Source organism: Salmo salar, chromosome ssa01, assembly GCF_905237065.1.
Source record: "Salmo salar chromosome ssa01, Ssal_v3.1, whole genome shotgun sequence".
NCBI lineage: Eukaryota > Metazoa > Chordata > Actinopteri > Salmoniformes > Salmonidae > Salmo > Salmo salar.
Window position 1 is genome coordinate 44,473,676 of NC_059442.1, and position 26,258 is coordinate 44,499,933.

Here is a 26,258-nt window from a genome sequence, read left to right on the forward strand (position 1 = left end):
GGAGTCCCATAGGGCGGCGCACAATTGGCCCAGCGTTGTCCGGGTTTGACCGGTGTAGGCCGTCATTGTAAATAAGAATCTGTTCTTAACTGACTTGCCTAGTTAAAGGTTAAATTAAAAATAATAATAACAACAATAAATGCACTAGACTGTGTAGACCGTACACGACTAAACCCAAAAGGAAAGACAACCAGCAAATGCATATGGGGCCACAATGTCTAATAGTGATTGCAGTGCTAGTTAAAACTGCAGTAGGATAGTCCTCCTCACAGGTGAGTGAATAGCACTTGTTTGACCTTTGGGATTAGGTCACATGAGAGGAGAGCTGAATTGCTCATGGGAGATAAAGGTGAGGGACAAGAATGAATCAAAGGATTGTAGTTTATGAGCTAGAAAATGACCATCCTTACCGTTTAAATAATGAGTATAGAGACGTGTAATATTCATATGTGTAAACATACTGAATTATAATTGAATGCATTTTACCGCCATATCATACTGTGCTATGATTGGTTAAGACCACCTAGACGGTTAGGTCATGGTCAGTTGATCATGGTTGGAGATCAGTGAACATGCCAGTTGTAGCTAGCTAATAAAGAGCTACGTTAAGAAATATCCTGTAGTACTGCATTTTGTTATTTTGTACAAAGCGTGCAAAACAAGACAACATGGTTATTACTTTGAATAATGATAGCTAACGCTCCCTGTACTGGAACGACATGCTAGTAATGGTAAAGTTATCTGCTACTGCTAGCTAGCAACAGTTCTACCTAGCTAGCTACATTGCTAAGGTTGCTGCGTTCTAAGTAAAGTTGGGAGTTATTTTACAGATCGCATTGATGGTATCACATTTCTATAACTAAACTGTCACCGGCTGTGTTTATGTACCTTAAGTACGGAGAAAGTGATTAGCAGACGAGTTCTGATTGGTTTACCGTTTAGTACTTGGCAGCGTTTGCCTGTCCAGTTAGCGAAGTATTTAGAAAAAATGTGCAACAGCCACAATAGATACCTAAACTAGCAGCCATAAAAAAAAGTTACATTTCAAGTTAAAACTTTACATTGTCAAGCTTTAAAAAAAAATGGACATTTGTCTTTGGTTTACAATTGTATCACCCTTACAAATTTGAGTTCGATATTGAAATACAATTTCAAGTATGAACACAGTGCCTTAGGAAAGTATTCAGACCCCTTTCATTTTTCCACATTTCGTTACGTTACAGATTTATTCTAAAATGACTAAATCAAAAATCTTCAATTTACACACACACTACCTCACAATAACAAAGCGAAAACAGCTTTTTTGAGCTCAGGTGCATCCTGTTTCCATTGATCATCCTTGAGATGTTTCTACAACTTGGAGTCCACCTATGGTAAAGTCAAAGGAAAGGCACACACACCTGTCTATATATGGTCCCACAGTTGACAGTGCATGTCAGAGCAAAAACCAAGCCATGAGGTCGAAGGAATTGTCTGTAGAGCTCCGAGATAGGATTGTGTTGAGGCCCAGAGCTGGGGAAGGGTACCAAAAATGTCTGTAGTATTGGTCCCCAAGAACACAGTGGCCTCCATCATTCTTAAATGGAAGAAGTTTGGAACCACCAAACCTTCCTAGAGCTGGCCGCCCGGCCAAACTGAGCAATCGGGTGAGAAGGGCCTTGGTGAGGAAGTGACCAAGAACTCGATGGTTACTCTGACAGAGCTCTAGAGTTCCTCTATGGAGATGGGAGAACCAATCAGCCTTTATGGTAGTGGGACTGGGAGACTTGTCAGGATTGAGGGAAAGATGAACGGAGCAAAGTACAGAAATCCTTGATGAAAACCTGCTCCAGAGCACTCAGGGACTCAGACTGGGGTGAAGGTTCACCTTCCAACAGGACAACAACCCTAAGCACACAGCCAAGACAACACAGGAGTGGCTTCAGGACAAGTCTCTGAATGTCTTTCAGTGGCCCAGCCAGAGCCCGGACTTGAACCCGATCAAACATCTCTGGAGAGACCTGAAAGTAGCTGCGCAGCAACGCTCCCCATCCAACCTGACAGAGCTTGAGAGGATCTGCAGAGAATGGGAGAAACTCCTCAAATACAGGTGTGCCAAGCTTGTAGCATCATACCCAAGAAGACTCAAGGCTGTTATCGCTGCCAAAGGTGCTTGAACAAAATACTGAGTAAAGGGTCTGAATACTTATGTAAATGTAATATTTCAGTGTTATTAATAATAAATTAGCAAACATTTCTAAAAACCTGTTTTTGCTATGTCATTATGGGGAAGTGTGTGTGGAATGATGAGGGGGAAAATGTTTTTAATCAATTTTAGAATAAGGCTGTAACCTTAGAACTCAAGGGATCGGAATACTTTCTGAAGGCACTGCAATTTCTATATTGTTTTTACTTATTTAGTTCATGTATCTTTCTGATAGTAACGCCAATCTAGAACCAGTTGTTAGCAATTAAATGGTTAGTGCATCCAAATTACAACATTAGTTAAAATGGTTTACTACTATTATAAGGGTAGGAAACCATCTAACTGAAATAATTTGGGCTAACTTTCCCTTCAACATTGTGTTTTTGCTCCACAATGAGGGTTGTTATTATACCAATGCTGTACTGTATAGGGTTGATGTAGCATTGTCCGCACACTTGCCTTGACTGAATTGCAGTTTTTATTGTGAGAGCTCTGGTGAGAGAGATTTCCAATGTTTATTACAAACTTTAAAAGAAAATTCTGGCGATATCAATATAATTTCTTCCCTTGTTTTTTTTGTCCCCATGTAGTCTTTGTTTGGCCAGATATGTGATGTACCATGCCTCCAAGAGGGCAGGCTTCCTCTCCTCCATTCATCTCTACCAACTTCATCACATCCGAGTCTCCTACTCACTGGATATTCAGGAACACTGCCATTCCCTGGCAACTCAACACTAACTTTACACTAAAAAACAAATAGATAATTATACTGTTCCTAATAAAGAAATGATCAGCAGCAGTAAAGGACTGTGAAACCTGAAATACATTGAAATGTTTATTTAAGATTTTTTTCTCTAACAAAAACGTCTCAGTATAATTTTACATAAAATATTTTCTGCTTCGACACAACATGACAAAGTTGTTCACTGGAACACATTATTGAAAGAACAACTACTCAGTTCCACAAATAAAGATATTTTCTCATTGACAGCAGCATAGTGATATCAAAGACATAACTAACCCAAGATAGAACAGAGCCTGTAGTTTCCAATGGGAGCAAATTAATCATAGTGGGCAGGATAAGCAAGGAGGTGGGCAGAGCCAAGACCAAGCTAGTGAGATTCTATTGGCACGTTCTAGCATTTATTTGCATATTTCTGTTAAGGAATGCCTATTCTAAAGTGTGGGTGTGCAATAATAACTCAATTCACCCTTTCACTCCTAAACAACAACTTTTTTCAAACTTTGGCAAAGGGTAAAGTCTACAAAATGCAGTCCTCTCAGTTGGTTACAGATTGTAGTTTTAGAAACAGAAAACTGTATGGAGATAAAATGTTTGGCCAATCGTTGAGAAAATTGGCAGAATGTCGGCCAAAATCCTTCTTCTCCCACTGCAGGCCACTGGGTTTCCTCTTATCACCATATTTGGTAATGAGTGGAAACATAAACCGGATTTTTTGCATTTATACATCCGGTCCATTCAAATCTGAATTCCTCAGAACTAGATATGGCCTCGGGTTTATGTTTTGATTTCCAGAATACGTAATACTCTACGTTTATTTGGTCTTGCCATGCGTCATGTACAATATACATGTACAGTACCAGTGCATTTTTTATCCAGTCACTTGAATTACAAAGCTGAAGCTGGAGTAAAGCTTTAAAATAAGAGTCACTCCCGACAACACTTCTCCCCTCAGAGCATCATCTCCTCAAAAGAACAGGTCCTCTGTGAAAAACAGTGACTTGAAATGGTGTGGACCATTTCACTGCCCCATGGGCCGCGACATAACATGAGGTTATGGAAGTGTCTCTGTGCATCACACAGTTGTCTCATGTTCCATAACAGGTGTGGGAAGAAAGTATTGCCTCTCCTCCTCTTCTTCTTCTGTGTAGACGGCCTGAACATTACTTTCCTTGTGTTGTGCAGGTGGACATTCCTGGATGATTGGCTACTCGTACAAAAACACACTATAAACAACTCACCAAGAGTTAATTCACCTTGAGATAAGATAATGGGTAATGTTAAGTACCCTTGATACAATAGCACATAGTGCCTTCAGAAAGTATTCATACCCCCTGAATTCAAAATAGATTAAATATGTTTTTTTTTCTCACCCATCTACACACAATACCCCATAATGAAAAAGTGAAAACATGTTTTTAGAAATGTTTTCTAACTTATTGAAAATGAAATACTGAAATATTCAATTTACATAAGTATTCACACCCGAGTCAATACTGTAACAATAAAATGTGTAAAAAGTAAAGGGGTGTGAATACTTTCTGAAGGCACTGTAGCTTTGTTGAAATGTCTCTCACACAGACCCAAAACAATAGGACTTGAGTGTTGCTAGCCATAATGACAAAATAATATAACATATTTTAACTGAAGCCAGAGTTCAATCATTGAAGAAGGTGGGTTTTCCACAACAGACTTTTAAACGTTTGTGTCTGCTCTACACACTTGCTGAAAGTGCAGTGTGGAAATCTTATTATCTTGAATGCATAGCCCCCTCTGCTATAAATGCATCAGGGGAACCTTCGGCAGCATTCCACAAGGTTTGCTCCCTAATAGAAACGTCATGAATGGAACTGACGTGATTCCTTATTCTACATGTCAGACAAACATAACATATTTCTATCTGAACGTTCCATTATGTTGTGCCTGCTAAATGCAGCCCTGGGGACCAGACCTTGTCCAATAATTAATAAATACTTGTTTTTGTTGCAAAACGTTTTGTTGCTTTTTGATGTGGTTTCCACGAATGAACACAATCCTGAACTGTGAGTGTGATGAGCCCATGTGCTCTGTTGACTTACCCTGTGCCCCAGTGGGGTGGCGCAGCACAGATTTTGTTTGAGGTTATCTGGTACGAAGAACAGCATGTTGCCCAACAGAGGATACAGAGTGCCTGGGGTCACATCCTCCTCTTTCATTGGTCCTAAAATTAAAAGATATAAATCCAACCAATTAGATGAACTTAATTCAGAATCTGTTGTGAAAATTTTGGGTCTAATTTACCTGACAGAGATTAAGTGTAGTCCCAGAGTAAAAGGCATGCACAATGAAAAATCTCAATCTCCATTGCATGCTTTTTAGTCCAGGAGTAGGTTTAATATGTGTCTGGAAAACCAGCCCTGAGTGCATCTTCTATGGTAATGATCAAGAGCTCTCCCCTACCTGTGAGAAAGCTAACGATCAACCCTGTGATCACCACAGTGAAAGAGCTGAGAGCACTGTACCACATGAAGGATAAGGAGTAGAATCTCTGCAGACCCATTGGTTGGCTAAAGAACAGTTGAAAGACACAGTTAATATAAAATCACAAAATGTACTACAAATTTGCATCTACAGTGCCTTCAGAAAGTATTCATAACCCTTGACTTATTCCACATTTTGTTTTGTTTCTATGCTTGAAAATATGGAGAGTGGTACTCAGTAATGTGTTGTATTGGATTTGATCTAAACATAACACTTTGTTTTCAGGACAAAAAGTTAATTGCTTTGCCACATTTTTTGCAGTGTTACTTTAGTGCCTTATTGCAAACAGGATGCGTGTTTTATTCTGTCCAGGCGTGCTTTTCACTCTTGTCAATTAGGTTAGTATTGTGAGTAACTACAATGAAGCTGATCCATCCTCAGTTGTTTTCTCCTATCATCACAGCCATTAAACTCTGTTACTGTTTTAAAGTCACCGTTGGCCTCATGGTGAAATCCCTGAGAGGTTCCTTTCCTCTCTAGCAACTGAGTTAGGAAGGACGCCTGTATCTTTGTAGTGACTGGGTGTATTGACACATCATCCAAAGTTGTAATTAATAACTTCACCATGTTCAAAGGGATATTCAATGTCTGCTTTTTTGTATTTTTACTCATCTACCAATAGGTACCCTTCTTTGCGAAGTATTGGAAAACCTCCCTGGTCTTTGTGATTGAATCTGTGTTTGAAATTCACTGCCCGACTCAAGGACCTTACATTCATTCATTCAAAAATCATGTTAATTAAGGATTGAACCCTTTTTTTTGTGTGCCTAAAATGACATACCCAAATCTAACTGCCTGTAGCTCAGGACCTGAAGGAAGGATATGCATATTCTTGATACCATTTGAAAGGAAACACTTTGCAGTTTGTGGAATTGTTAAAATAATATAGGAGAATATAATACATTAGATCTGGTATAAGATAATACAAAGAAAAACCATGCTTTTTTTGTACCATCATTGTTGAAATGCATGAGAAAGGCCAATATATGACTTACGAATCTAGGCGCAATTTAGATTTTGGCCACTAGATGGCAGCAGTATATGTTTAAAGTTTTAGACTGATCCAATGAACCATTGAATTTCTGTTCAAAATGTTGTTTCAAGACTGCCCAAATGTGCCTAATTGGTTTATTAATAACTTTCTAGTTCATAACTGTGCACTCTCCTCAAACAATAGCATGTATTATTTCACTGTAATAGCTACTGTAAATTGGACAGTGCAATTAGATGAACAAAAATGTAAGCTTTCTGCCAATATCAGAAATGTCTATGTCCTGGGAAATTTTCTTGTTACTTACAACCTCATGCTAATCGCATTAGCCTACGTTAGCTCAACCGTCCCGCGGGAGACCAACCGATCCTGTAGCGGTTAAACACTTATTCCACACTTAAGTGACTTGTTAAGAGCACATTTCTACTCCTGAACTTATTTAGGCTTTCCATAACAAAGGGGTTGAATACTTGACTCCAAACATTTCAGCTTTTAATTTTTTATTCATTTGCAAAAATTTCTTAAAACATAATTCCATTTTGACATTATGGGGTATTGTTTAGGCCAGTGACAAAAAAAAAAAAAAAACATTTAAAATCTATGAGCAAACTAAATAGAATACTTTCAGATTATCTGATTATTAGTTGTTGTTTTCCTCTTATGACAGGTACATTTTATTTGTATAGAGCTTGTCATGATACACTCAGACTCTTACCTGGATGTACTAGTAGGCACAGCAGTAATATTGAGTGCAGTCCCTATGGCTGTGGTGATGTTTCCTGAGAGTTGTACAGCAGTGCAGTTGAAATGAGACACAGCAGCAGGACCACCAGAGGTACGGGTTACGATGCTCCCGATGCCCACCCAGAAGGCCATCGCCAGGCCTGACCCCAAACCCGCCAGGGCACCCTGGAGAAACACAGTACATCAGTCAATCAAATGTATTGATTGAGTCTTGACCTTTTTACATCAGCAGTTGTCACAAAGTGGTTTTAGAGTAACCCGGCGTGACGCTAAGTTTGATTCCCACAGGGATCACATTCACATACTAAAAATGTATGCCCTCACTATATACATTGAGTACTTACAGTAGAGTTAGCCCAAGGAAAGAACATCCCGAGACAGAAGATGCCAAGAAGAGGACCACCAACCATTCCAAAGATTTTGAAAACAGCCTTGAATTTAAATAAATACAAAAATGTCAGAATCAGACATAATATTTGAGTTAACTAAATACAGTAAGTTATTAAAATATATCAAACGTTGTCCTTACTTGCAAAACGGAATCACTCATCAAGTGGGTTAAATAGGCCATAGCCAGGCAAATCAGTCCATATGAACATGCTAGTTCAGAAACAGAAAAAGTAAATGTCACTCTTTAATGCTGATATTATATGAGTGCTGTCTTAGAAAACATGCTGTCTTAGAAAACATCTCACAGGTAAAGTGAGGAAAGCATAATGTAGAACTTACAAATAAGTTAAAAGACACACTGTCAACAGTGAGCAGGGTCCTGTTCAGAAACAACCCCTAGTCCCTACCCCATAGGCACTTGATCTGATCTACTGTACATGAAGTGGCTGGGTCCTTGGGGATAAGGTATAGGGGTTGTTTCTGGACAGGGCCCAGGAGATCTCAACGTACCCAGTCCCTTGGAGAGCAGGGTGGCCCTGGCCTCTGTCATGGATGAGCAGTGTGGTTTGATCAGGTCTTCCAAGGTCACTGTGGCCAGAGAGTTAAAGGCTGACGAGATGGTGCTGTGGAGACAAATATGAAACTAAGTGTCAACACCAAAGCACTCTTCTGATCCTATGCTTCTGCTTGTTCTGGATGTCTAGGCTGGGTTAATGTAAAGCCCTTCGTGACAAAGGGTGTTAAAAATATTGATTGACATACCTGAGAGCTGCACTAAATAAGCAAGCTATAAACAGTCCAGACAGACCAGGTAGATCCTGCAGCATGTCCATAACAAAGTATAACACCATCTGTGGATAGAGAACACATAATGCTTGGTGTACTGTAGGTAAGAGTGTGGCACTAGCTACACCAGGTTTGTGGGTTCAATTCTCACTGGAGAGCACAGACAAAAAATGTATGCACTCACTGTACTGTAGGTAATTTTGAATAAAAACATCTGCTGACTGCTAAATTGCATATTACTTAATCCACAAGCTATAATACTCTAATGATGCACTCTGAAAGACCAAAATAATAACACTCACACACTTCTACTGACCTCATTTTTTGATAAGTTGCCTATTTTGTGAAATTGGTCCTCCCCACAGTAACGCGCGAACATGACCAGCCCCATGACACAGCTCAGAGCAAGAGCTACCTGTAGAGAGGGAAACACCATGTAGCAAGACCTGCAGAATCACAATGCGTTAAAATAGGTCAGTATCGATACCATTACCATGGTATTACCACATGATTCCATGTGTATGCACTGTAATGTGGTGTTGTGTATGGAGTGTGGAACATGCAGTCTTACATGATGGCTTCCCTCTCGGTCTTGGAGCTGAGGTATCTCTGGACCTGGGCCTGGTTCACCCCATACAGAGACAGCATCAGGAAAACCCCTCCCACCCCCAGGGTCCAGAATGTGTACCTCTCCGTAGGGTCAGGATTCAGGCTGTAGAACAGACATGACAAGAGAGGGAACATAGAATTGGAATATTAGAACTGGAACTTTGGAATTGGAACATGGAATTTAAGATGTCCTTAAAATCAAACTTTAAACAGGATTGCCAGTCATCGCTCGAATACATGAAGATAGTAACCAGTCCACTCACTCTATGCCAGAGATACGGTTCCCCTCCCAGACCTTCCTCCAGACCTCTGCTAACCCTCCAGTCTGCTGGACCCCCACCACGATGACCGCCAGCTGGCCAGCAAACATCACTATGGTCTGGAAGACATCTGTCCAGATCACTGCCTTCAGGCCTCCCTGTCAGGACCAGGTACAACACAGAGGCACAGAGCCTATTATCGTATAGGCTTCAAGCTTATAATGGCTGATGTTACATCTAAAGATATAGAGAAAAAAGGACACTTTGCAATGACATTTCATAATATCAACGTTAAAGAAAAAGATTTTCATGAGTACATTTTATTTGTACTTTAGATTATGTAATATTTCCAGTTTATTTACCATTGTGTAATAACAGCTTATTTACAAACTCTGAAAATGACAAAGAACAACTTACCAGAGTAGTATACAGTGTACACACCAGTCCAGTTGCCAGTACTGCTCCCCACAGATCAAAGCCAGTAACTATAGGGAAGCATGGAACCAAATTAAGCAACCTTTACTCATTCATAATGTGCATTTTGCAGTTCTAGATAACCTACTCATGGCACAAAACACAGTAACATGTCCGGTTTCCCAGACACAGATTAAGCCTAGTCCTGGAATAAAAAAAAAAAACTCTTAAATTGAAAATGTCCCTTGATGCATTTAAGTCCTGGACTAAAAAGCTCTTTCAACTGAGAATGTCCCTTGTTGCATTTAAGTCCTGGAATACAAAGCTCTTTCAACTGAGAATGTCCCTTGATGCATTTAAATCCTGAACTACGCTTAATCTGTTTCTTGGAGACAGCCATAACCCGCCATTAAAGTGTTAAAACTTATCACGGTCTTTAAATCCTAAAACCAACGCCTAAATTACTGACCTGCATTGAGTGCTAGGGCCGGAGTGTACACACAAACACCCATATAGATGACCTGCAAGAGATAGCAGTAGTCATATCAGCGGAAAAACTGGTCATCTACAACATTCATAAGTTCTTTCTTTTACTTGTTTTTGTCTTTATTATTGCATCTGGTATGTATGGACCTTACTGTCTGAAAGATGAAGGTAAGTGTTCCACAGATACGCACTGGTTTGCTAAAGCGCAGTTCCAGATACTGAAAAGAAAAAATACTATCACTAAGTGATATACACATCAGTATATTCAGAATGTATTTATTCATTATTTATTTCCCTACCAGAAACCAAAACTATGTAAACTCCTTAGCAGGGTTTAAAAGCTAGGCCTATAAATTTCAACTGGTATTAGCCTACATATTTTAATTCCAAAGATTTCTCTCCATCTTAAGCTAAGTTTGCAAAGAGCCTACAGTACGTACCTGGTAAGCGCTGGTAAGATGCAGCCTGTAGAACACAGGAACGAAAACATGTGCTGGAATAAATAGGCCCAAGATGTACGCACAGCCTATGAACCAGTACTGAGTGCCATGGGTATAGATCTCTGCCGGCACGCCCACTATAGCCACCGCTGACTGAAATGTAGCGATAAGTGACAGGGATACAGGAAGGCAGCTCATGCCCCGGTCCGCTAGCAAGAACTCCTGAGTGGTGCGCTGTCGACCCCCTGACAGGGCGTAATACAGCCCTATGCCCATGGATGCCACCAGCAAGAGGGCAAATATGACATAGTCGATAGTGGTGAAGTGCATTTTTTCCAAAGGATCCATCTTGGAGCCAGTGATCAGGATATGGCTACTGTAGCTGAATGGGATGGAGATGGATGTGGAGGGGACTCCAAGTAGGACGGCTCAGCGGCGTAAGGGGAGAGTCCTTGCCCACACCCATCCGTAAGGAGATCCCAACAGCCTTGCACAGATTTCAGATACACTGTAATAAAATATAGGGGGAAACATGTTGATTAACTCGGAATGCCGCCTTTATTGGTAACTACCTACCTAACTACTCCCTCAAGAAAATAGAACTTAGATTGAGTATGATGAATTAGGTCTACGTTATTGTTTGCCACAATAAATCTATATGAAAGCACACAGTCATTTCAAGAAGCTTTCACATACCTCTCCTTCAGTCCAAGACATCCGTCTGGAAAAGACAATTTGATGAGCAGGATAAATTGCCTCCACAAGCTTTCAGATCACCATCTTTATGAAGGGCAAGTCAAAAGAGATTTTCCATTACTGCCATTGCATTGCAGTTGTCAGCTTAACTGCATTTCTAAACAATTCAACTTTTAAAACGCTATTTGGAGAACAACAAAAACAAGCAAAAATGATCCCAGCCATTATCACCTTGACTGCCATAGGTTAATTCACCTCAGTTGAACTACAAACACATAGCCTATTAGCTATACAGCTGTAATGTTATAGCCTTGAAACGGCAGAAATTTTTAGAGCTGTATTGTTTGCATTTTAATGTAGGCCTATAAAAAGATGGACCATGTGGAGATTTTCATATTAATATATATATTGCCATTTAGCAGACGCTTTTATCCAAAGTGACTTACAGTCATGCATGCATACATTTTACGTATGGGTGACCGCGGGAATTGATTGCATTTTAATGTAGGCCTATAAGGAAGATGGGCCATGTGGAGATATTTAAGTTCTTTGTTTAACCCGGTTTCTCAGGGGACCACACATGTGGCCCCGACACCAAGTTAAGGAATCACTGTACTAAACTGTCTTCTCTGCATACATTGCTGCCTCAACCTCACCAATGAGCACCACATGCCCACATCACTGTCTGCCTCAGTAGCCTACTTTCTGTAAAGTAAAGTTATGAGAATTTAGCGTCATTTTTGCTCCTGCTGAGGCATACTTCATCCTTCTAACGGATTAAGTAATACTAGCCAAAGCCCTTCAACGTTACTGCAATAGAAATATCTACTGGCAGCTAGCCACTGGACTGACCTACAGGGGTGAAGGTAGATTTAATTTCTTCCCGGTATGCTCATTTTCATGCGGTAATGATAAATAATAGTGTAATTACCTACATTTTTATTTACATTCTGTTTTGTGATAGGTTCGTGTATTATTGGTACGGCGTACCCCAACTATGTATTTGACTGTGGTGCCGTACCAGAGTACATTCACCCCTGCGTAACCTGTATATAAGCGACTATTTACCAGTTGTGTACTCATTCTCCGAGAACCGGATATTGTTTGTTTTTGGATATCTGTTGACACGACCGCTGTCGCGGGGCGGTTTTAAAAATGCCTCGTCCAGCATCTATCAAAACACACTTTCAGCAGCGTCTCTTGTTGCCTACTTCACCGACTGAGAGATGGGGTAGTTCGTTTCACGTCTCAGGCCCGGCCTCGGCCTGCGCTGTTAGAGCAGTGGTTCCCAACCCTTTTCGGTTCGTGTAAAACCAGCTGAGTTTTGCTATGCCTGGAGTACCGTCTTCGTGTGCATTTTACCAGTAGTCCTATGGTCTCACGAGTCTTCTCAGGTACCCCGTTGATAGGCCAAGTGCTCAGAGGGGTGCTAGTACCCCTGGTTGGGAAACAATGTGCTAGAGGGCAATATTGTGCAACTGCAGCCTGCAATTTGGGGCGTTCCTGCATGTCGGCATTCCCCAAATCTTCATGCTTGTGACACTTAAATGTGGGTCAAAAGGGAAATAAACCTGCCCTCAACGTCGTTACCTGAAATACGGAAAACAGTGCGCGACAGGCAGGGGCGAAGGACAAGGTCTACCGGTGTCGCCACCGCTTACCGCTACCAGAGCAGATGGGAGGCTGGGGAGACCGCATACTAGCTTGCTAGTTAGCTAGCACACGGTGTCGCCCACGCCTCCGGTCGGCTGTGTACCGTAGAAAACCGTGTAACAGGCGGGTGCGAATGTCGCTCCTGCTTCCCGCTAGCACAGCAGACGGGAGGCTGGGGCGACACTGTGTGTTAGCTAACAAGTTGCTAGTTAGTTAGCACACAGTGTCGCCCCCACCTGCATTGTACCGGACTAGCTAGCAGTGTCCTTCACTCCCACCTGCCCTTGCTGTCGTTAACAGAAATGCGGGGACGAAGGACACTGTACAGCTAGCTTGTTACCGCTGTCGCCCCCGCCCTTCTACTGCCATCCAACGTTATTGTGCATTAACGCCACCTACTGTACTGGAGCGCCCCCGCCTGTCACCGTTCTTCTATGGCGTAATGGCGTTCGCAACAATTGGATCTAGATAATAAGGATCCGAAATAATGTGGGTAAAAATAAAGATATCATACCATCTATCAAAAAAGAAATTAACTAAACAAAATCAACCTGCTTTTCTGTAAATAAAAAAAAAAATATCTAAATCAGGTCTCTGAAGACTCCTGTGAGGTGGGACATATCTTAGCTACAATAGTCCTTGCCGTGAACTCTTGGAGCCACAAACTTCTCGGCTGCAGATATGATGTTCAGCTTCTTGGACACTTGTGCTCTACAGTTAAAGCACTGTGCTATACACATGCGCAGTTCGGCGCGAAACGGCCGTTGCCCCGATGACGTGTCTCTGCGCATGAGTTTAGCTAGCCAACATCGCCATGACATCGCCGACAAGTGTGATCGGGATTTAGCCCATCTTCATATTGTAGTCTTTGGTGTGAATGTGCCGCTAACAAGGCACATGTATCGGGGACGCAGACGAACATAACGAACAAAAATCACTGTTTATGACTCCAATCGTTCGCAGAGTCAGGCGCGATTAGAAATCGGCCAGATCAAGAATATAAGCGTTCTGAGGTTTGTTTAATCAATACTCGGAGCAATATTTATGTTGACCTGTAATTTATTTTCTTTGTGTACAAAATACATTTATTTGTAGCTAATTATTAGAAATGACCGAGGTCCGGACCGGTATCCTCATACGTATTTACGGCCACGTACCATTGACTGTACATCTTACCTGTATAAAATGACAGTCACACTTCCAATCCAACACTTTTGTAAATCTATGTCCTGTCATCATGCATCGCGACAAGGTTGTATGCGTTGAAAACGTGGTTTACTTTGGACCAGGCATCATCTCCAAATATGATGATAATTGTCCCATAGGTAATAAGCGAAAATCAAAAGCCTCTCACAAGTTCAGAAATTCAAACTTTTTCTGAAGTTATCTAGAGATGGTTATCTGCAAAACGACAAATGGGGATGACTCATCCACGTCTCCGTTGTTCAAGAATGTCACGTTTTGGTTTGTTAACGAACACCTAGAATATGATAAATTAGCATCTAAAAGGTACACCATAACTCTTCACTTTTATCATTTAAATGTACCTCTTTGATCATAAGATTGTTTTAGTTCTTCATTGAAAGCAATCCTTTGTAAACATTTCTTGTGCATGATGATTATAGCGCTTTTCTCTTGCAACTACTCACGCCGAGAAGGTGGGCTGGGTCATCACAGTAGACAATGGACTTGATCGGACAGCTCAGAGCTTCTGCTCTTTTCTGTCCATAGAAACAAATGGATTGGTGAAAGTTGCAGGGCAGGCCAGGAGCAAGGAAGGAGGTTGTGGTCAAGCAAGGCATCCCCCGAGGCTAAATGCCCTAAGGTTTTTATCAGAACAGGCGTAGATTAGTTTCAATTTTTTTCCTTTCCCGACATGAGTTTGTTGTGTTTATTTAAAAAAAAATCTGCTTTATTAAAATTATAGCTCACAACTCTGCAAGGGGAGGGGGTTGGGGGCGTTAAGGCGTGCATTCACATACATCTACACACTTTCATACGCACACATTTTATTATTTTTAGTTTTTATCGTTATTTTTGTATATATTTTTATACAAAAAATGTTAGGTCCGTTTCAGCATTATGGACATGGGTGTATCTGTAGTCCATTTGGCCTGTCCCACAGCTTCCTTCAGTGATGGGTTGTGAGTGGCTCTGTTGATGAACTTCTGGCCAATAATTAACTGTCTATTGTTGATTGATGTGAGTCCAGATATGCTGTTAACGTGGTGATTGCTGATGTATCTAGCACAGTGGACACTATATAATACCCATAAAACATAGCGGGAAAACCCGGTAATGGTTCCAATCATTTTTCAATTTTAGAACTACTTCATATACGGTCTGTGTTTCGTGTAGGCTTACCCTGGCGTGTCGTTTTGATAGCTATGTAATTCTCTAGGACAAATTGAGTGTTCAATATATTCTCCTCGAAAATGCTAATTAGCAACAGAGAAGACTTCAGCAAGACTACGAATTCCTGCAGGGAGCTCCTACACCTCATCTCTAATCACACTGTCAGCTACCATTCACTAGCGCGATCAGACGTTTGTGCTCAAACCATGAATGTGCGTCCCCTTTGTATGTCTTAGCTAGCCACTGACTACACTTTAGCTAGCTAGTTAGCAGAGCAGTAGATCAAAAAATAATTTTGTTTTACTTAGACTAGATAAGTCTTTGTACAGTATGTCGACTTTGGTGTCTAGTTCAGACCTTATGGCATTTTTCAAGGATGAGCATTAAAAAGGGGAGAAGACCACTAGAAGTCTGGCCATTTTGAGAAGTGCAGCTATAGTGAATGGCGATTACGTAACCAGTTTGGTCAGGGCCAGCATGAGGGATAAAGTTTATCCTGTGTTGGTGAGTGTAGCTATTAAGTTTGAGCATTTTAGCAATACAATATTTTCTATACATCTCAACATTCCACAATAAAAGAGCCACTTAATCAATTATAGATTACCCAGATACCAGACTTCAATGAGTGATAACTCAGTTCTGGAATGTCATTGAAAATGAATCAAAAAATCTCTTGACATTCAAAAAAATTGACTTTTAGACATCCAGCCTGTATTGTAGTTTCATTACGAGACAAATCTTCAAAAGGCACCGCATTTATTTATTCAGAGTGGTAAATGCATTCACACAGTCTTGATTTATAGAATCCTTCCCACTATATGATTGATGTCAAGTGATAAAATCCCAAGGTGTCAATTAAAAGTTTATGGAAAAACTGCATTTGTCCTCATGTGAAAATGACAGTTTATTAATATTCTTAAACTAATGTCATCAATCAAATCAAACTATTTTTATATAGCACATTTCTTACAACAAATGCATTTCGCTACACTTGCAATAACATCTAACCATGTGTATGTGACCAAAAAAAATTGATAACGAAGAGGAGGGCATCAAGGCATTCAAAATGGCTACAGGGATGGCTGTGCAGGAGTCAGGACTTTGGGTCACATGGTCTGGGATCCTGGGTGCCTCACCGGATGGTCTGATGGGCACCACAGCAGTGGTGAAGGTTAAGTGTCCATATGGTGCAAGGGACCTTACCATTGAAGAGGCAGTGAAGTTTGTTATATCCGGGAGGAGGGAGGGTCTTACAGGCTCAGTGAAGACCATCCTTACTGCCATTAGGTACCGAGATGAGATCCTCAGACCCCTTGTGAGACCATATGCTGGTACGGTTGGCCCTGGGTTCCTCCTAATGCAAGACAATGCTAGACCTCATGTGGCTGGAGTGTGTCAGCAGTTCCTGCAAGAGGAAGGCATTGATGCTATGGACCGCCCGTTCCCCAGACCTGAATCCAATTGAGCACATCTGGGACATCATGTCTCGCTCCATCCACCAACGCCACGTTGCACCACAGACTGTCCAGGAGTTGGCGGATGCTTTAGTCCAGGTCTGGGAGGAGATCCCTCAGGAGACCATCCGCCACCTCATCAGGAGCATGCCCAGGCATTGTAGGGAGGTCATACAGGCACGTGGAGGCCACACACACTACTGAGCCTCATTTTGACTTGTTTTAAGGACATTACATCAAAGTTGGATCAGCCTGTAGTGTGTTTTTCCACTTTCATTTTGAGTGTGACTCCAAATCCAGACCTCCATGGGTTGATAAATTGGATTTCCATTGATTATTTTTGTGTGATTTTGTTGTCAGCACATTCAACTATGTAAAGAAAAAAGTATTTAATAAGATTATTTCTTTCATTCAGATCTAGGATGTGTTGTTTAAGTGTTCCCTTTATTTTTTTGTGCAGTATATGTTGTAAATAGTCTTTGCACAAGTCAGTTTCTGTTCTTACTTTTATTTGAGGGTACACTGGATCAGTGTTCTAGTCGTACCTCCTGTCAGTACCTGTTTTCAGGGAAGGCTATGGTCCCAAAAACATTCCACATAGTTCATACACAAAAATTAGGCTCCCAGAATAGGTTATATAACATACGTTTTGCTCAAAGCAGCCAACTAAAGTAATGTAGTTAACTTTATCATGGGCACATTGGGAATTTATATCTGTGATGTTCAAATTATTTCTTACCCTGTGTCTTACTTGCTGAAAGCCCCAGTCATTCCTGCCTGTTCATAAGTTAAATCACAAAGGCTGGTCTGAGTGCATCTCCTCAGTTTCATTCAGTAAAACAATTCACCTTGCATTTTATCACAGAAATGTATATATGTGATGTTTAAATTATTTCTTATCCCCTTTGTTGTGTGGAGCTTCTTTTTCTGGTAAATACAGGGCCATTTCTCTTTCCCAACGGAAAATGGCAACTGCAGACCCGAGCATTGTCACTGGGTTTCAGGTTAGCCCATCTGAAAGATCTAGAAAAAAGAAACGCACACCTATAAAGGCGAGGTGCTGGCTAGCGGAGTAGAAAACTAGAAAATAAGGGAAAGCCGCACACTCTAAGAGCTCAGATGCAAAAATGTAATAACCAACGTTTCGACAGCAAAGCTGTCTTCATCAGGGTATCATCACAAACACTGCGATATGAGTCATTTATATAGTGTCAAGAAACACACAGGTGTTTGTAATCATGGCCAAGTGTGGCCTAATATCATTGGTTAACTCAAATATTTAAAAAAATGGCATACAAAGAACATACAAAAAGACAAACTGCCAGGATCTTTAATTTAAAGACCCTTGCTCCCTTCGGTCTCAACATAGACTTTGATCTGAAGCCATTCTTGTGATTATTGTGATTTTGCCATTGTAATTGTTTGTTAGATACATTTTAGACTACAAATGCTATGATCGTATGCTATCCATTTGTTTGTCTTTTTGTATGTTCTTTGTATGCCATTTTTTTAAATATTTGAGTTAACCAATGATATTAGGCCACACTTGGCCATGATTACAAACACCTGTGTGTTTCTTGACACTATATAAATGACTCATCTCGCAGTGTTTGTGATGATACCCCTGATGAAGACAGCTTTGCTGTCGAAACGTTGGTTATTACATTTTTGCATCTGAGCTCTTAGAGTGTGCGGCTTTCCCTTATTTTCTAGCCCATCTGAAAGACCACCAAAAATAGTTACTTTTACTAGCTAGCTATGTTGATTACTAAAATGGTATATCTATATTTAAATACCATAACCCAACAACTTGACTACAGTAACAGTAAAATAGACTGGGTTTTGGTCTATCTGCACATCTAAGGTCCTACTATGTGGATGGGACATTGCTGCCGGGATGGAGGAATTATCTGGAATGCTCAACTAGATAATCAGGACAGTCTAGGGTACCATTTGCCAGAAGAGGTGAAGTATTGCGATGAGTTATGTGACTGTACTTCTGACTCAAATTCTCAAGAGGAAAGGTAAAACCTTCAGTCCTCCTCAGTGACCTCAAGGCTAACAGTGATAGGGGGATCGTCTGAAAGGAACTGATGTGCAGGGATGTACATTTCTACATTCAGGTCCTGAATCGGTGGCATGCAATGTTTGCTGTGTCAAGCTGGTTTGGCATATTGTCTACTAGTCCAGACTGAAAAGTACTAGACTCGGGCTAGCTTAATTTCCATCCCTGCTGACATGTATAACTGACTTCACAGGTCATTTGATTAGAAATGTTCATGTTTTGTATGGGAAAACATTGAGCCCATAAGTCCTTTGAGGGCTAGCTAGCCAATGTTAGCTCACAGTTCATGTAGTCACTTTTCCACATGGTGACATACTAGCTAATGTTATCCCAGCAGGGCAGGAGTATTTATCTAACGTTTAGCTACCTAGTTATGTTAGCTCATAGTTTGTGTAGTAAGGCTTTTCTCCAGAGCCCATGGACGGTAACATGCTAACTAGTCCACGAGGGCAGGGATATTTAACGTTAGCTAGTTAGCGCTAATTGCGAACGTTAGGCGCAGTCGCGAACAATTTTTATAACTAAAACTACACTAATATATACAGTTGAAGTCAGAAGTTTACATACACTTAGGATGGAGTCATTAAAACTCGTTTTTCAACCACTCCACAAATTTCTTGTTAACAAACTATAGTTTTGGCAAGTCGGTTAGGACATCTACTTTGTGCAAGACACAAGTAATTTTTCCAACAATTGTTTACAGACAGATTATTTCACTGTATCACAATTCCAGTGGGTCAGAAGTTTACATACACTAAGTTGACTGTGCCTTTAAACAGCTTGGAAAATTCCAGAAAATTGTCATGGCTTTAGAAGCTCTGACATCATTTGAGTCAATTGGAGGTGTACATGTGGATGTATTTCAAGGCCTACCTTCAAACAAGTCAGTGCTTCTTTGCTTGACATCATGGGAAAATCAAAAGAAATCAGCTAAGACCTCAGAAAAATAATTGTAGACCTCCACAAGTCTGGTTCATCCTTGGGAGCAAATTCCAAATGCCTGGAGGTACCACGTTCATCTGTACAAACAATAGTATGCAAGTATAAACACCATGGGACCACGCAGCCATCATACTGCTCAGGAAGGAGACGCGTTTTGTCTCCTAGAGATGAACATACTTTGGTGTTAAAAGTGCAAATCAATCCCAGAACAACAGCAAAGGACTTTGTGAAGATGCTGAAGGAAACAGGTACAAAAGTATCTATATCCATAGTAAAACAAGTCCTATAGACATAACCTGAAAGGCCGCTCAGCAAGGAAGAAGCCACAGCTCCAAAACCGCCATAAAGCGCTCAAGGACATTCAGAGACTTGTCCCGAAGCCACTCCTGCGTTGTCTTTGCAGAGAGAGTGTTTAGGGTTGTTGTCTGAGGTCCTCAGCACTCTGGAGTAGCTTTTCATCAAGAAACTCTGTACTTTGCTCCATTCATCTTTGCCTCAATCCTGACTAGTCTCCCAGTCCTTGCCGCTGAAAAACATCCCCACAGCATGATGCTGCCACCAACAGGCTTCACTGTAGGGATGGTGTCAGGTTTCCTCCAGACATGATGCTTGGCATTCAGGCCAAAGAGTTCAATCTTGGTTTCATCAGACCAGAGAATCTTATTTCGCATGGTCTGAGAGTGTTTAGGCAAACTCCAAACAAGCTATCATGTGCCTTTTACTGAATAGTGGCTTCCGTCTGGCCACACTACCAGAAAGGCCTGATTGGTGGAGTGCTGCAGAGATGGTTGTCATTCTGGAAGGTTCTCCCATCTCCAGAGGAACACTGGAGCTCTGTCAGAGTGACCATCAGGTTCTTGGTCACCTCCCTGACCAAGGGCCTTCTCCCCCGATTGTTCAGTTTGGCTGGGCGGCTAGCTCTAGGAAGTCTTGGGGGTTCTAAACTTCTTCCATTTAAAAATGGAGGCCACTGTGTTCTTGGAGACATTCAATGCTGCAGAAATGCTTTGGTACCCTTCCCCATATCTGTGCCTCGACACAATCCTGTCTCGGAGCTCTACAGACAATTCCTTTAACCTCATGGCTTGGATTTTGCTCTGACATGCACTATCAACTGTGGGACCTTATATAGACAGGTGTGTGTGCCTTTCCAAATCATGTCCAATCAATTGAATTTACCATAGGTGGACTCAAATCAAGTTATTGAAACATCTCAAGAATGATCAATGGAAACAGGATACACCTGAGCTCAATTTTGAGTTTCATAGCAAAGGCTCTGAATATGGACATTGTTAATTCTGGCTTTCTACTTTAATTTCAGAGCACTCTCTTCTGAGTGCCAGAGGGCAGAATAACTGATGAATTTACGAACGATCAACACCTTTTGAATATGGCCAGTGTCAGTAAACGTTGGCAAAAAAAGCATAGTTCAATTGTTGCCAGCACCACAGTTAGTCACCAACGCTCTGGATAACATGAAAACAGCCTAACCAGCTCTGTTAGGGCAAGTAAAATGGTCAGAATGAGGTGTTCTCTCATTTGTGTCTGGAAGTAGCTAGCCAACGTTAGCTTGGGTGCTTGACCACTGGATTGTATTTAACCTTTATTTAACCTTTTAGGCAAGTCAGTTAACAAATTCTTATTTACAATGACGGCCTCTGAACAGTGGGTTAACTGCCTTACTCAGGGGCAGAATTACACATTTTTACCTTGTCAGCTCGGAGACTCGATCTAGCAACCTTTACGGTTACCAGCCAAACGCTCTAACCACTAGGTTACCTGCAACCCTACTCCTTGGCCAGAGCACCCAAGAGCAAAACTCTGAATTTATGAACAATCTGACTATGGAACTCCAGATTGAATTTACGAAGACACTCAACATCGTAATATGTCTAGCTAGTAATTTGTTATGCTAACAAGCTAGTAAGAGATTGCATAATAACAGCATCAACTTTCGGTAGACAGGCGAAGTGCTAGTACGCTCAACTGAAACGATACCGTTCGTTTACAGTATACTAAAATTAACTAGTAGTATACACTGTTAGTATGGGTAGTCGAACGCACTGATACTGTGTTAAATATTCGGTGGTACCACAGAACAATGAGGCAGATATTTCAGTGGATGTATAAATGTGAAGCATCTGCCTGGCGTTTCCACTCAATACCAAATATGGTAGTGAGAGGAACACTACTGACGGGCAGTGGGAGAAGATGGAACGAAATGGATTTTTGCCTACATTCTGCGCATTTTCTCATCGATGAAACATTTGATCTCAATACAGTTTTCTGTTCCCCAAACTACAATATGTTATGAACAGAGTGAACTACGGTTGTATACTTTACCATTTGAAATGTAAAAAAAAAGAGAGAATGTATTGAGCGGCGAGTTGATTCTCTTTTATACTATGGCCATAATTTAACAAATGTACCGCTAGAAATGTATTCAACATCCACTGAAGTAACTAGTTAGCAAGTTTACTAGGGGTGTGTTCGTAAATTCACGCTGGCTAGCTATTCCGATTTCAGAGCACTCTCATACGAGTGTGGCAGAGGGCAGAATAACTGATGAATTTACGAACACACCCTAGATAGCAACAGTAGTTGCCTTGGTAACCAAACAGGCTTGCTAGTTCAGCTAACCAAACCATCAGTTCTAGCTTGCTATTATTAAAATCGAATTTAACAAGGCCAATAATGTTTCCCAATTTGACTTTTGTTTTCAAAAGCAGCTCAAACATAGAACATGTAAGAACTATAGCCATTGAATTCTACTTGCAAATATACTGTGAGTTTATAGGGAAATAATACATGCGCTAGAATGCCCTTCAAACCAATCAGAAACGAGTATTCAATAATGCCATGGTATAAAATGTATTATCCAAATCTTTTATATCCACAGATGTTTTGGGGTACTTGAACATATTGGAAATGGAAGCGAACAACTTGGCAGTGAAGCAGCAGGAATTTCGGCAGATTAGTCGTGAGGAAGAGCTGAATGCAACACTACAGGAACTCCTCACTAAAAGAGACCAGTTAAACGTTTAAATAAAAGCAAATACAGTAAGTAAGTTAGCTAGTTCATTTTCTGAGATCAATTATACTGATGTCACATTACCTATCAGTTGTGGTCTGAATCAATGGATGCATATATAGCAGATGGGCATCTGTGAAACTCACTCCTCAGACTGAAGTGTCCCCACTTGACGCTTCAGGAGGGCGTTCACGTGTGTTTGCGAGGCAGAGGTCCTGAGTTTGAGCCTCGGTATGAACTGAATCGGGGGAAGCTGTACTCGCTAAGAAATCAGCGTGACGTCCTTTAAACATACTATTAGGTGGAGGTGTTAAAGAATGTTTAAAAATATTGCAAACCTGTTTGATGCTACTTAAAACCAAGGTTAACATAGAGGGTGCAGCAGATGTATCTGAGAAGTCAATGTACTGTAGTTCAACATTATGTATTTCTTTCTAGTCCCTCCAGAAGCTGAGAACTCTACTGGACAAAACAGGTGTTCCATGTGAGAGGGATGAGGATGACCTGGAGGATGGCTCAGAGAACTCACAACTTCTGCTGTTGATGGCTAGACACAGACAACTGCAGGACCTGCTTCATGGTCACCACCTTATCGGTACCTATAATCCAAACTTGATCAACAATCTATTTGTGTGTGTGTGTGTGTGTGTGGTATATCGCTTCTTTAGTTTAGACCATTGGTTCCCAACTTGGCCTATCCACAGGGGGTACTTAAGACTTAGGTCGTCACTAGTTATCACAGCCACAGAGTCATGATTATGGTCACTAAACCCTGCTTATTTGTACAATTTATCTTACAAAATCATAATAAATTAAACCTAACCTTAACCACACTGCTAACCGTATGCCTACCCTTAAATTAAGAATTTTTACGATATAGCCAGTGACAACAAACGACTCATTAACATAGGCCTACTGGTAAAATGTACATGAGGGGGTACTTCAGGGCTACTCCAGGCATAGCAAAATTCAGTTGGTGGTACGGTAATTGAAAAGGGTAGGGAACCACTGGTTTAGACATTATCACCAACCATCTATCCACACCTCTTTTTCCTTCGTTGTCTTTCTCAGGTGGGTATGATATAGGTGTCTACCTTGAGACATATAACCTGGAGATGAACCTGGGTTCTAATCTGAGAATTTGTCGCCACAACATCCCTCCATTCATCCCCCTGGAGAGGCTGGTCAAGCAGAGCAACATGCAGACAGACGTCAGGGCTTTCCTGTATACCCTCAGCCAATATCTCAATGCCTACGTTGGCCGCAAGCAGCAGCTGCACCTCATCAAGGTATCAGAGTACCAGCCATCCACATTGATATCTGAAATAGAATATTCATGTTATTTGTCTTTTGCAGAACTAAAAATATGCGTTTGTCTGCTCAATGTAAGAGAGGTGTAATAGTCTTTGAATAATATAGTATAAGAAACTTTTGTGATAATGGCTGTATACAGTATGTTAGATCATGCTATTTGTTTTTCGTGGTATTTTGAGATCCTTGCTCTGAAAGCTCCTATAGACAAAATGTATACACCATCGCTCAGACCAGTCTTCTCCCCCTTTTCCCTGTCTGCTTCCAGGAGCGTCATAGCTCTGTTTGGGTAATGGAGAGTAATACTCTCTCTACTATACTGGTGCTGATTTTCACTATACCAGGAGAGAAAGCCGGGGCTGCACTGTGTACACTGGAGTATGCTGACCACACACAATGCCTGCCCAACCAGGTCAACATAGTCTGAAGGTAGAATTCATAAATACCATCTAGATACTTAATATTAAATGACCTTTTAAGGGTTGTTGTTGAAACAACACAGGACAATATGTACTATGCTTTTCTGGAGGATGTTATCTTTAGCCATGTGCATACCTGTTGCTTCTGTAAAATGATTGATACCTTCCTTGCTTAATGCGAGTGAAGCATTTCGCTACACTCGCATTAACATCTGCTAACCATGTGTATGTGACCAATAAAATTTGATTTGATGTGTGTGTAGACATGGCACTGGCCAGTTCTCCACAATGGAAGAACTATGCCCTACTCCTGGAGTCCCCAGTACACACAGCCTTAGTGACCATTAAAAAGACCGGCAGTATCGCTTAGTCTGAACACACAGTATGCTGTAAATGTACTCCAGACTGAACAAGCTATCCATAGATATAATTTTGCTACTTAGGCCTAAAAACATTTATAAATAATATTTAGTAAATGTTTTCCTAACACTTAACTTTTCTTAAAACTGCATTGTTGTTTAAGGGCTTGTAAGTAAGCATTTCACGGTAAGGTGTACATGTGCCAAATAAAATGTGATTTGAAATCTACACTGGTGTTGCTTACCAAGAAGACAGGGAATGTTCTAAGTTACAGTTTGGACTATAATGTACTTGAAAATCTATGGCAAGACTTGAGAATGGTTGTCTAGCAATCATCAACAACCAATTTGACAGAGCTTGGAGAATTTTGAAAAGAATAATGGGCAAATGTTGCACAATCCAGGTGTGGAAAGCTCTTAAAGACTTATCCAGAAAGTCTAACAAATCAAATCAAATGTATTTATATAGCCCTTCTTACATCAGCTGATATCACAAAGTGCTGTACAGAAACCCAGCCTAAAACCCCAAACAGCAAGCAATGCAGGTGTAGAAGCACGGTGGCTAGGAAAAACTCCCTAGAAAGGCCAAAACCTAGGAAGAAACCTAGAGAGGAACCAGGCTATGAGGGGTGGCCAGTCCTCTTCTGGCTGTGCCGGGTGGAGATTATAACAGCACATGGCCTAGATGTTCAAATGTTCATAAATGACCAGCATTGTCAAATAATAATAATCATAGTAGTTGTCGAGGGTGCAACAAGTCAGTAACACAAGAGTAAGTGTCAGTTGGCTTTTTCATAGCCGATCTTTGAGAGTATCTCTACCGCTCCTGCTGTCTCTAGAGAGTTGAAAACAGCAGGTCTGGGACAGGTAGCACGTCCGGTGAATAGGTCAGGGTTCCAGCAGGTCTGGGACAACAGGTCTGGGACAGGTAGCACGTCCGGTGAACAGGTCAGGGTTCCATAGCTGCAGGCAGAACAGTTGGAACTGGAGCAGCAGCACGGCCAGGTGAACTGGGGACAGCAAGGAGTCATCAAGCCAGGTAGTCCTGAGGCAGCTGTAATAAACTCAGCAAAAAAAGAAACGTCCTCTCACTGTCAACTGCGTTTGTTTTCAACAAACTTCACGTGTAAATATTTGTATGAACGTAACAAGATTCAACAACTGAGACATAAACTGAACAAGTTCCACAGACGTGACTAACAGAAATTGAATAATGTGTCCCTGAACAAAGGGGAATCAAAATCAAAAGTAAGTCAGTATCTGGTGTGGCCACCAGCTGCATTAAGTACTGCAGTGCATCTCCTCCTCATGGACTGCACCAGATTTGCCAGTTCTTGCTGTGAGATGTTACCCCACTCTTCCACCAAGGCACCTGCAAGTTCCCGGACATTTCTGGGGGGAATGGC

The 26,258-nt window shown here is 41.1% G+C and overlaps 2 protein-coding genes across 7 annotated transcripts; one reads left to right on the forward strand and one right to left on the reverse strand.

Annotated features, from left to right (window-relative positions):
- Positions 1 to 3,007: 3,007 nt before the first annotated feature.
- LOC106603291 (sodium-dependent multivitamin transporter) lies at positions 3,008 to 13,610 on the reverse strand. Of its 4 annotated transcripts, none has more exons than XM_014196798.2 (17): positions 13,431 to 13,610; positions 11,264 to 11,347; positions 10,568 to 11,075; positions 10,280 to 10,345; positions 10,111 to 10,162; positions 9,645 to 9,712; positions 9,231 to 9,385; positions 8,930 to 9,070; positions 8,675 to 8,804; positions 8,335 to 8,423; positions 8,083 to 8,195; positions 7,712 to 7,782; positions 7,527 to 7,613; positions 7,154 to 7,347; positions 5,367 to 5,473; positions 5,006 to 5,127; positions 3,008 to 4,134 (listed from the first exon to the last, which is right to left on the reverse strand). In XM_014196798.2, exons 3-17 carry the CDS (start codon positions 10,913 to 10,915, stop codon positions 4,003 to 4,005), a joined length of 1,875 nt encoding a protein of 624 aa, XP_014052273.1. In that variant the 5' UTR covers positions 10,916 to 11,075; positions 11,264 to 11,347; positions 13,431 to 13,610; the 3' UTR covers positions 3,008 to 4,002. The 4 variants fall into 4 exon arrangements, with proteins under 4 accessions (XP_014052273.1, XP_014052247.1, XP_014052236.1 ...); XM_014196772.2 differs by having other exon boundaries at positions 13,316 to 13,610; XM_014196761.2 differs by having other exon boundaries at positions 12,332 to 13,610.
- Positions 11,914 to 24,564, forward strand: LOC106603322 (centromere protein O-like). Of its 3 annotated transcripts, none has more exons than XM_014196884.2 (5): positions 11,914 to 12,129; positions 22,632 to 22,792; positions 23,202 to 23,358; positions 23,835 to 24,052; positions 24,343 to 24,564. In XM_014196884.2, exons 3-5 carry the CDS (start codon positions 23,307 to 23,309, stop codon positions 24,499 to 24,501), a joined length of 429 nt encoding a protein of 142 aa, XP_014052359.1. In that variant the 5' UTR covers positions 11,914 to 12,129; positions 22,632 to 22,792; positions 23,202 to 23,306; the 3' UTR covers positions 24,502 to 24,564. The 3 variants fall into 3 exon arrangements, with proteins under 3 accessions (XP_014052359.1, XP_014052377.1, XP_014052331.1); XM_014196902.2 differs by lacking the exon at positions 11,914 to 12,129 and adding an exon at positions 13,738 to 13,929 and having other exon boundaries at positions 22,632 to 22,796; XM_014196856.2 differs by lacking the exon at positions 11,914 to 12,129 and adding an exon at positions 13,738 to 13,929.
- The last annotated feature ends 1,694 nt before the right edge of the window (positions 24,565 to 26,258 follow it).

Bases quoted from the DNA above. Each gene is read 5' to 3' on its own strand.
- LOC106603291 (XM_014196798.2), bottom strand. From the start codon at position 10,915: ATGGATCCTTTGGAAAAAATGCACTTCACCACTATCGACTATGTCATA. The intron at 9,713-10,110 runs GTCAGTAATTTA...GCTTCCCTATAG, and splicing joins GGCCCTAGCACTCAATGCAG to TTACTGGCTTTGATCTGTGG. The intron at 5,128-5,366 runs GTAGGGGAGAGC...TTTTAATTTTAG, and splicing joins GATCGTTAGCTTTCTCACAG to GACCAATGAAAGAGGAGGAT.
- LOC106603322 (XM_014196884.2), top strand. From the start codon at position 23,307: ATGGCTAGACACAGACAACTGCAGGACCTGCTTCATGGTCACCACCTT. The intron at 23,359-23,834 runs GTACCTATAATC...TGTCTTTCTCAG, and splicing joins TCATGGTCACCACCTTATCG to GTGGGTATGATATAGGTGTC. The intron at 24,053-24,342 runs GTATCAGAGTAC...GTCTGCTTCCAG, and splicing joins AGCAGCTGCACCTCATCAAG to GAGCGTCATAGCTCTGTTTG.